At 36.8% G+C, this 10,771-nt stretch overlaps 2 protein-coding genes and 1 long non-coding RNA gene across 4 annotated transcripts; 2 read left to right on the top strand and 1 right to left on the bottom strand.

Annotated features, from left to right (window-relative positions):
• Positions 1-6,187: 6,187 nt before the first annotated feature.
• On the bottom strand, positions 6,188-8,953 carry LOC136246171 (uncharacterized). 2 transcript variants are annotated; one of them, XR_010696280.1, is made up of 3 exons: positions 6,859-7,106; positions 6,471-6,731; positions 6,188-6,280 (listed from the first exon to the last, which is right to left on the bottom strand). It is a non-coding gene; the product is annotated as an uncharacterized lncRNA (long non-coding RNA). The 2 variants fall into 2 exon arrangements; XR_010696279.1 differs by lacking the exon at positions 6,188-6,280 and adding an exon at positions 8,093-8,953 and having other exon boundaries at positions 6,459-6,731; positions 6,859-6,987.
• A 103-nt stretch (positions 8,954-9,056) lies between these two features.
• LOC136246169 (NLR family CARD domain-containing protein 3-like) lies at positions 9,057-10,623 on the top strand (the record flags this gene model as incomplete). Its single annotated transcript, XM_066037618.1, has 1 exon — positions 9,057-10,623. A coding segment is annotated over one exon (1,080 nt), but the record flags the coding sequence as incomplete, so codon positions are not given.
• LOC136246170 (dynein regulatory complex subunit 5-like) lies at positions 10,264-10,761 on the top strand (the record flags this gene model as incomplete). Its single annotated transcript, XM_066037619.1, has 1 exon — positions 10,264-10,761. A coding segment is annotated over exon 1 (498 nt), but the record flags the coding sequence as incomplete, so codon positions are not given.
• Positions 10,762-10,771: the final 10 nt, after the last annotated feature.

The following is a 10,771-nucleotide window of genomic DNA, read 5'->3' as shown; positions in this document are numbered from 1 at the left end:
CCTCATAGTGTTTCGATACGGTTGGGTGCATAGTCTGTCTATGCTGTTAGTCTGGAAAAGATCTGAGACTTCTCACCATCTGGGTGACGAGCGTCAAAATTTTTTGCAGCATCAAAGAATTGTGTTGCGAATTCTACCCATTTCCAGCGCTTCTGCAGCCACAACAATCATCAATTATAGACTAAAACTATGGCAAAAGATGTCCCTGATCGTTTGGTAACAGCGGTTGTCAATTATATTTCATCCACAGCTTCCACGCCTCGCTCTAAGCTATGCATCAAGGGAGGCAGCAAAATCGTCCAAATTTGACTTCACCTCTAACGCTCCACAGCAGCTTCAAATCTTCACTAGATCGCCCTACATCACCATTATGCTGCAAAACATCCCAAAACAAACCGAAAAATACACAAAATCTTTCATTTTTTATTCGAGCTGGGTGGAGCTGCTGGTGAGCTGCTGGTATACTGCATCATATTAAATCACAGAAAAACCAACTACTACTACTACCAAACGTTTTGAACCATCATTTATCATCATTCTAAACAAAATTAAGTGACCAGTGTGGCATCAGAAGTACCGGAAAGCACTTTGGTACCATTGAGAGAATCTCTTGAAATGACGCACGAAAATTTGATGTTCTTCACCCAGATGGTGAGAAGTCTCAGATCCTTTCCAAACTAACAGCATATAGACAGACTATGCATCCAACCTTATCACATCACTATGAGGAAGAGTTGGCTTTTCTTGTCTTGGCTGGTAGGGCAGTTTGAATTCGAAAATTCGTGTTTCGTTTTCTGCTTTTTGAGAGAAAGCAACCCTGTGCCGGGAACCCAGTGAATCATTTGCTTATTACTGTGCGTACTTTTTAACTACATTAACTCTAGATAATATCTAGCTAAGCAGCAAGTTCTATCCTGTTATTTGTGTGGAGCCCGAAATTTTAAAAATAATTTTTGCATCTCACGAAATACTAAAATCGATAGTTCTGTGAAGACAACAACCGTGCCTCCGGTTTCATGGTGGATATAGCAATGGGATACTACAATGAACATCCCACAATGGTAGGGGGATCGATTTGTGAAAGTTGATTTTTCGGATTGCGGACCCTAACTTAGGCAAGATTTAATATTAGAATCAAACTGTTCTAAAAAGGAGTGCAATATACAGAATGGCACTGTGCGCAAAAGATGAATGATCTTGCAGCTTCCAAGGCAGCTGCGTAGTAAATGAAGCTCGACTTGAGGGTCTTCTAAAATTGCAATGCTGTCTTGAGCAGCCGAACGTAAGTGTATTGTCACGAGCATGCAGATCGCTTCGATTGTGGGTACGCAATTAAATACAGGAAGCCAAAATACGAGCTGAACAGCTCATAGTGAAGCTTAAGTGTACTATAAAGTACTTACTATACTAGCCATGAATAAACTAAAGCAGTGAATATGTTTACATCGCTATAGTGGCCTGGCCAATTAAGCGCCACGCCCAGTTACTACGCGTGTGTGACATTGCGCCAGGTGTCAAACAGCAATATAAAGACGATTCAAGTGCACTGAAGTACTTACTTTACTAGCCATGAATAAACTAAAGTAGTGAATGATATTAACACTAACGTTGCCCTACATGAGGCATTTGACATTCGGCTGTGTCAAAATCCCGCTATAGCCCCACGGTACGTATGCCTGAGGAGGGGGGGGGGGGGCAATGCATTGATAGGTGCATAATGGCCAAATCAATTAATCGCTATGCCCAGTGTCTGGACATCGCCATGTGTCTATCGAATGCAACATAATCAATATAAATATAACCTGTGACCTTCTTCATTCAGTAAAACAATGAACGTACCATCTTCTTCCCCAATTCCATGATCTATGCTTTGGCTCACTTTACAAAATTAAAACCCACTATCAATCCTATGAAGTGTCGCTATAATAAAGCAGAAGAGATCACACAGTTTCACCAAAGAAATCAAATGATTTCTGAGAATGCTTGGAATGCATTAATGAGAATAGGAGGTACAGGTTATATCACTCCTAGGAGGGATATAACTTGTATATACTACCACCATTTCTCGTTAATGCATTCCTGAGCACTGATAGCAGAGCTATTATACGGGAAGCAGTAAAACCCGGAATAACGGAACAGCGGAATAACGGAATAAGCGAAAATTACATTCTTAATATTTTACTACTATATATACAGTCTATAGCATTTATACAATACTCACCTCGTAGCAATTCCACAGAAAATCACTAAGGCGATCTTCAGGGCGATTTTTAAATAGAACTAGCACAAAACTATCCACTCTAGAATAATCTAACTAAGCTGAAATACTTTCTAATACACTTTACTACAAAATCGCTACAACACTATAAGTTCTTTCTGCTACAGCTACTTATACCAGCCATCACACACGAGTAACTGCCCGAATTTATTAGTGACAACATTCCATCCTAAGAAATCTTCTCTGAAATAATCTACTTTGGCTAACCTGTTAGTTATCCATCGCCAAACAAGCTTAATGTAAATTCAAAAGGTTAAGTGCTGTATTTAGCTGACATCACTTTGTGCAGCTTGATTCTAATAAATTCGGGCAGTTACTCGTGTGTGATGGCTGGTATAAGTAGCTGTGGCAGAAAGAACTTATAGTGTTGTAGCGATTTTGTAGTAAAGTGTATTAGAAAGTATTTTAGCTTAGTTAGATTATTCTAGAGTGGTTAGTTTTGTGCTAGTTCTATTTAAAGATCGCCCTGAGGATCGCCTTAGTGATTCTCTGTGGAATTGCTACGAGGTGAGTATTGTATAAATGCTATAGACTGTATATATAGTAGTAAAATATTAAGAATGTAATTTTCGCTTATTCCGTTATTCCGCTGTTCCGTTATTCCGTATTCCGGGTTTTACTGCTTCCCCTATTATACCACTTATACACCTTCTCCTCCATTTTGAAGTGAGGTGTGAAAGTGGTGTACCACTTTCACACCTCAGATCAAAGGAAAGCCGGTGCATATATATTGCATTGGTTCGTAAAAGTCAACAAGATATACGCACTGATTTAATGAGATATGTGCACTGTACCAGTGCGTATATCTCGAATATTGTACGGTTAGGTGTGCGTATATCTCGTTAACCCAATCCATGAAATCCTCAGATTTCTTTGATGTCCTTTGCTATCTCTGTACCATTATACAGTCACACATGTTAAGATTGATTGTGAGATTAGGTTTATTTGTAGTTTCTCAAAGTATGTTGAATAATCCCTCTGACTGAAATGAAGCTGTTTCTAATGCAGGTGAGCTTTGTTTAGACAAGTTCTAGATACCTGTCTCAATGTTACATAATGTTCGCTAAGTAAATTGAGCCATTAGAGGTGAAGTAGTATTCATGCGTGACTGTAATTTTATTCATTATAGTGAATACCTGGAAGCACTTATAACAGTGCACGCTAAATAGATTGAGCCATTGGTGGTGAAGTGGTATTCATGCATGACTGTAATGGCTCACGATTATTGTAGTGAATACCTGGGAGTACTTCTACCAGCTTAAACCATCATTATCAAGTTGCATTTTGATTTCCTGTGTCTTCTTGCTCACTATATAACCCACAATCGAATTTTTTACATACTCGTGTCATTGCACATACGTTTAAACTCTTAGCACAGCAATGCCTTGTCGTTATTCTTACAAGTGTCCACTATCGAAATTCACAAATCCCAACACTCATGAAGTATGCCAGCGGTTTCTCGCAAGTGTAGGTGATAACCCACGTGGCACATATTAGTTATACCACAGGCACTTGTGCTTTGCCTGATATATATGCACTCACACTCAGGCTAACACCCTCATACTTGTGCGTATATATCAGGCAAAGCACTCGTGCTAACACCCTCATGCTCATGCGTATATATCAGGCAAAGCACTCGTGTCCGTGGTATAAATGTACATATACAACAAATAATTATGTAACACTTTACATGGGCAGATCAAAGGAATTTTTGGGCATACATATCTGTATTACTTATAATGCTCTGTGGTCAGGGTCTAGTTATAATGCTTTCTTTCTTGCCCCTTATTTTGAACTCTATCTCTTGCCCACCCCTCACCGTCCTCGCCTTTGTGAACACTCGTGATACTACTTCGCTCGTCTAACTGCTCAGATTTTCTATATTATTTGGCACAAGCAACTACAAGTACTGAAAGTGGTCTGAAAGGTAATAGATTGATGCATCTTTTGTGTAAATTTCATATGCATGCTTGCTATCCTTGTAGAGTTTTGCTGACTTGACTTCTTAAAACCGTTTATCTCGAAACTTCTATTAAACGTTCAGTTTGGAACGTTTTTCCAAAATCCAATCGCAAATACTGTAGACTAAAAGAGGTGATGTATGGCCCTAAACCTTGTCCTAAACTGTGACACTATCTCAACTGATGAGGCAGTTGTGGCTCTTAATATCAAGCTGTGATAATTTATCTTGCTCATACAGAATTTTCAATGCTGGCTCCTCAGAACTGTGGCATCTGACTAATTTGTCAAACAAATTAATTATTAACTGATGTATGTGTGTTCTTTTGTTTGTGTGTTTGCCTTGCCAGGGTTCCAGCTGCTTTAAAGCTTCTTGGTACCCCTGCGTCTAGGCCTCTTATTCCTGTACATTTATATCTTAAACGAATACACATAAATTAAAAATTAAATCAATTTTCAATCCCAGGTGTCATACCGCCTTCTATAATCTATACCAGGTAATAAAATTATACCTACATTTGAGTAGCTAGGGATCATAGAACTAAAGCAAGGGAGCTATAGGTCACATGCACTTGCGGGGATATTTATTCCCTTACACGTACTTCAGTCATGACTATGGACACTATTAACAGACTTAATTAATTATATTTGTACAACAACTGAAAAAAGTTTACTACCTAATGATCATACAACAAATTAAAGTATAGGCCAGATTATCACCAGTTCTTAAAGTTGTTTAGTGTAAGTGTATTAACTACATGGTTGGTAAACTGTTTCAGTCATGACTATAATTTGAATTAGACCTTAATTGCATGCTACGTTATAGTGTTCTGAGGCAGTATATAGCATGGCATAAGCTCTGAAATTTGATAACTCCTTTTGATTTAATATCAAATCGAATTGAAACAGAAATCGTTCTCATATCAAAACATGCACAACTAGTTGTGTAAAATTTAAAGTATGTTTAACTTAGCTTACTTCTTGTAACAAGATACTACTATTACCATGCTCTGTAAATTGATGTCACCCAGTAAGGAAATGACTATAGTTACCAGCTGTATCAATTAGTATTGAAATAGGAAACTATGTATGTTACAGTGTTCTGAAGCCCTATAGATAAACATGGGCTCTATAATTTGTACAGTCTTTATTTAAATATCAAATCCATAAACAGAAGCTCATATTGTGTCAAAACACATACACCATGTAGTAACTATAGGAGTCATAATATTTGTGAAAACATGTAATGTGTGCGCATTATTTTGTCTCAACATATATTGGCATATTGTTTTAAACCTTTAATGTATAACCGTTACATGCATGCATACTTCAACTTCTCAATCTGCCTTGGAGATCAACTTAGGGACTTGGTTACAAATAGTGGTATGTATGAGTCTAACAAAACAGAGCAGGCACTAGGCAGTGATACTTGCAACTACTGACAGCTACAGGACCTATATAAATACACACTTATACATTTAGAGCAAATGCTCCCTCCTAGTGGAGGAGCCATACTTCTTTTGATTGAAATGCTAGGCAGGAATCAATTTACATAGTGTAACTCATGAAAATATGATATTTCTAGCAGCTCAGTGTCAAACTGTCACTCAACAGCATCATGCACATATACTAAGCACCTCTAAAATAAATAATAAATATCATGTTGTTAGCATCATAGTCCTTTTACCACATTTATACAGTTTTTAAGGCATTGCAACCATCTATAAAAGCCAAAATGGTAAATCACCATGCACCAGTGCAGAGATGCCAGCCTCTCAACAATTTCATATGGTGAGACATCAAGCACCACCATCAATATGGACTTGACTCATCCTAACCACTCTTCACACAGAGCCCCCTTGTTATTTTAGGAAGGCTATGTAGATTGATAGAAATATAGTACAAAACAAGAATAATTATGTAAAAACCACAATATGTTACAAAGAGTTAGGGTCATGTAAAACAAAGTCTACAGTTATAAGAAAATCAGAAGGTGACTGACACACTCACCTTCAGGGAAAATCTCTTAAAGGTAGATTAAGACTAGAGGAAAAACCCAATACAAATACATATAGGTTGATTCTATATACAGCTGTATAACTCTACAACGACAACAAAACTACATATGTAATATGATATACTAAAATGTTATGTACGTGCTAATGAATACAATTAGTGTTAATATAAACACAACCAACAAATAAATGTTATATACGTAGAATAAGATGCTCACAAATTATATGTTTCCTTTATCTTCTGTGCAACATTTGTGTAATTTGCCTTTTCAAATGCTTTATACACTCTTTTCCAGGAGACCTCCATATTTTTACAATGGATAAATTGTCTGGCAAGGGCAATCTGGCATTGCTCAACTTTACGATAGTCAATTTCAATGGTCTCAATATCCTTCCCAGCAGTCTCTTATGGGAGCAGATATATTGCCACCTCCTGCCAGCTTTCAGCCATTCCAGTAGTTCAGTCTCATACAGATGACCTGCACATATGAGACTTAATGTGACACATTATCATAAACAACTTGGGCATGCACACATTTATGCAAACTTTTTCATTAATCTGGTGGGTGCCAAACAATTTTTCCTTCATTTTGATATATAACTTACTTATGCCTTGATATGTATGTGATTTCTGCAGTGTAAAGATGTTGAAACAACAATTGCCTCTAACATGGAACCCTTCTACAGTGTCTGGTCAAACTATGTATTGCAGCTGTATGAATTTAATGTCTGTAACTAAAACACAATGCTAAAGTAATCATACGGTATGGTAGTATTGTGTATTAAGGATCATGGAGTTTTGGGATTTCTTGCCCCAAAATTACCCACAACAACCTCACTTTTACTTTAAAAGTATTGATTAGGCACAATCAAGCCTGTAAAAGCCTTAAGATTGACCCCAAACCCTTCCAACATATTTCTATGAAGTTTTAAAACTTTTCAGTTTAACAGAAATTTCTACTAACTGACTAACTGGTGCCTTCAGCCATGATAACGCAAAAGGCTATGTACGGGCTTGATTTTTTCACTTCTCCTGAGACATGCCTTTTCACCAACTGCAGCATGTATAATACATGCATCACAGACTTACTTTTGTCCTCCTTTTGTGTCCCAGTTCTGTTCACTGACAGTGCAAGGTATCAATGTGTGGTAGCACAATATGGCTTTCCTGTGGCTGTGATGGTAGTCTATTAAGCTTATCGTCTGTATTGTCCACAGTGATCACAGAGACACTTCTCATACTATTCTTCAATGCTGCGTAATAGGCAGAAAATAGCTGATGACGAAGCATAAAGGCCACTACACTTTTCAGTAATGGATTGTTGGGGCATGCATTCAGATGCAAAATTTATTTGCACCATGCCTGAAGCCATTTTTTCATTTACAGGGGTTCATTACTCATAACTGTGTTATAAAAGAAGTAAACAAACATCTCAAGTAGAAGTCAAGAATTTGGGATTAAATGCTCATTAATTACTAGTATATAGGCAACCTCTCTTGTTTCATTGCCTTTTGCTATTCCATTATTTCACTAAGTTTTATCCCTAATATCCAACATAACAGTTCTATATTTTAATTAGGCGTACACCCAGCTGGCTGTAATTATTGTTTTGGAAAAAAAATGTGTGTGCTTGTGTGTGTGTGAGTCTGTGTCATTTCACCCACATGAGCAAACAGTTTTGTGTCAAAAGCAGCCTGCATAATTATGTGAAACGAAGGCTTTGTAAACATTGTATTACACTTTCAGAAGCTAAGCTTTATTAGGGTTACCATTGTAAATATCAACATCTCCAATAAAATTTGCTAACAGCATGTTGTTACATGTTGGACTAACTCTCACTTGAATACAGCTGCAGTGGTGGTAAATTCTATTGCCTTCTTGGAGTGGAAATTGATCAAAATGTCTTCTGATATCAAGAACACAAGCTTTAACTCCCGGAAACAATGATCTTTTATCACAATACTGCACTTCAATCTTCCTCCATGAGCAAATCTTGACCAAAAGCATTGGTAGTTTGATTGACGAAGCATGATTTTTGTCGCTGCAACATTTAGGTAGGATTTTGGGGGTCGAGAAATGGATTTTCACAAAAGGTAACCAAAACTTCTTCACACATCACCCACCAACAAAAAAAAAGTCATATACCAAGTATGGTTGAATTCTGAGATTGTTAACCATCTGGGCGAGCCTGGTATTGTTCCCAAAACAGCACCCTTTTCTCATCACTTGCTCTCTCTCAACGACTTAAAACCACAATTCTTGGTGTAAAGTAACTTTAGGATCCATAACATATCTCCAAGAATTTAGTCCAGTTCTGTTGTTCAGAGTCAAGTGAGCTTAGATAGGACAGCAGTGATGAATTGTGTTGGTCATCAGCATTAAGAGGACTATAAATCAAACACAATACCAAGTTTGAGTCAACCTCAACGGATAGAATTTCAAGGTTGTTTGGGGAGGTTAGTTGTTTAACATTAAGTGAATCTTTAAAAGCTAGTAGGACTCCACCACCTTTGCTGTCACGATCATTTCTTAGTATGTTATAATTGGTGGGAAAAATTTCCTTTGAATAAGTGTGATTATGTAGCCCAGTCTCAGTGATTGCTATTATGTCATAATTTTCAGAGTATATGTATGATTGAAAAGTATTTAACTGTTTGTTTAGGCTTCGTGCATTCCAAAGTAATAAAGATAATTTACAAGAAGTGCAGTCTATAGTCTGAGAAGATAGTCAATTATTGGAAGAGTCCATGTCAGTTGAGCAGGTGCAACAAAAATTTTAAATGCCTTAAATTGTGTATCAATTAAAGAACTGAACTTTCGAGATAGTAACATTTCGGAAAGTGCTGTTTCAGAGTTTGCAGTTGCTATTGCTAATCAGCATTGTTTGGAAGAATTAATTTTAGATTATAACCACTTGTGTACAAATGGAATCCTAACATTTGCAAGATCACTGCATAGCATAAACACATTAAAACTACTTAATCTTAACAACACTTCCCTCACTGAAGAAGCTGCTGATGCCATTGCTCTGGCAATATCAAGTAATCGTGGATTAGAACAACTATACCTTGGGAACAACAAACTTCGTGCTGGAGGAATCAAGATAGCAAGAGCTTTAAAAAGTATATCAACACTGCAAATACTGGATCTCAATGATAATCACTTGCCTGTAGAAGTGGCTCAAGAATTAGCATCTGTTATTGCATGTAATTCTTCCCTAAAGCAATTAAGATTAAGAAACAACAAACTAACAACAACAGGTATGATAAAAATTGCAAAATCATTAAGTAACCTGACAACCTTGAAAGTGCTTAATATTCGAGATAATCAGATAACAGAGAATGCTGCAAATGCTATATCATTGCTAATATCCAATAATACTGGAATTGAAGAACTATGGCTTGGCAATAATAAATTGAAAGCTGGAATACTAAAAGTTTTAAAAGCATTAGAAGTAGTACCAAAGCTCAGAGCATTAGACATTGAGGCTAATCATATACCAGGAGAAGTATGCGATGGAATAGCAAGTTTTATGCAGTATAACTGTAGTAGAGATTTACATACTCTGTTCTTTGAGGGTAATGATTTACATTTAACCGGAGCTACACTTGTTGAAGCTTTGTGCCTCTTGACTAATTTGAAAACAATAGATTTGAATGGTACTAATATGACTGGAGAAATGGCTGATAAATTAGCAGTTGCTATACCCAATATGACTTCACTACAACAACTATGGTTAAAAAACAATAACTTGGGGACTGATAAGATAATAACAATAGCTCATTCACTGAGCAATTTAACAACAATAAAACAACTTAGGCCTTACAGGCAATCAAATCACAGAAGAAGCAGCAGATGCCATAGTGTCAGTCATTCACAGTAATAGTACACTGGAGAAGCTTTATCTTAGTGATAATGATCTTCGAGCAGGTGCACTGGCAATTGTTAAGTCGCTCCAAAGTGTATCTACTTTAAAGATATTGAACCTGGACAATAACAGTATACCGGATATGGTGATTGTGGAATTAGCCACCTTTATTGCCAACATGCATTTAGTTGAAATAGATCTGTCTTTTAACTGTTTAAAACTGTCCGGAAAGTTCATCTTACAGGCCTTGAGTAACATGAACACCCTTTCCTTGTTATGTTTAAACAATTGTTTTATGAATGAAGTTGGTAGTGATTTAGCGGCTGCTGTTATGAATAATTTTTCTTTAAATTCTCTTTGTTTAAGAGCTAATCAAATAGAAACAAGTGGAGCAGTATCAACTTGCCGATCTTTAAAATGTTTATCTACACTGAAAGTTTTAAACATCAGTAGTAACAGGGTTACTGAAGCTGCTGCAGAAGATCTAGCATCAGTGGTGATGAGCAACAACAAATTAAGCACATTGACTCTTAGTGGCTGTAAACTTAAGAACAAAACTGTCAAAATATTAAGAGCTCTTCAAGTTGTATCATCAATTACTGTTTTATTCCTTAGTTATATGGACATGTCTGATGATGTGGTAACTGATT

This window comes from Dysidea avara, unplaced genomic scaffold (genome assembly GCF_963678975.1).
Source record: "Dysidea avara unplaced genomic scaffold, odDysAvar1.4 SCAFFOLD_400, whole genome shotgun sequence".
Taxonomy (NCBI): domain Eukaryota; kingdom Metazoa; phylum Porifera; class Demospongiae; order Dictyoceratida; family Dysideidae; genus Dysidea; species Dysidea avara.
Note: the sequence above shows the minus strand (reverse complement) of the source record. Positions and strands in the feature narration are given on the sequence as shown.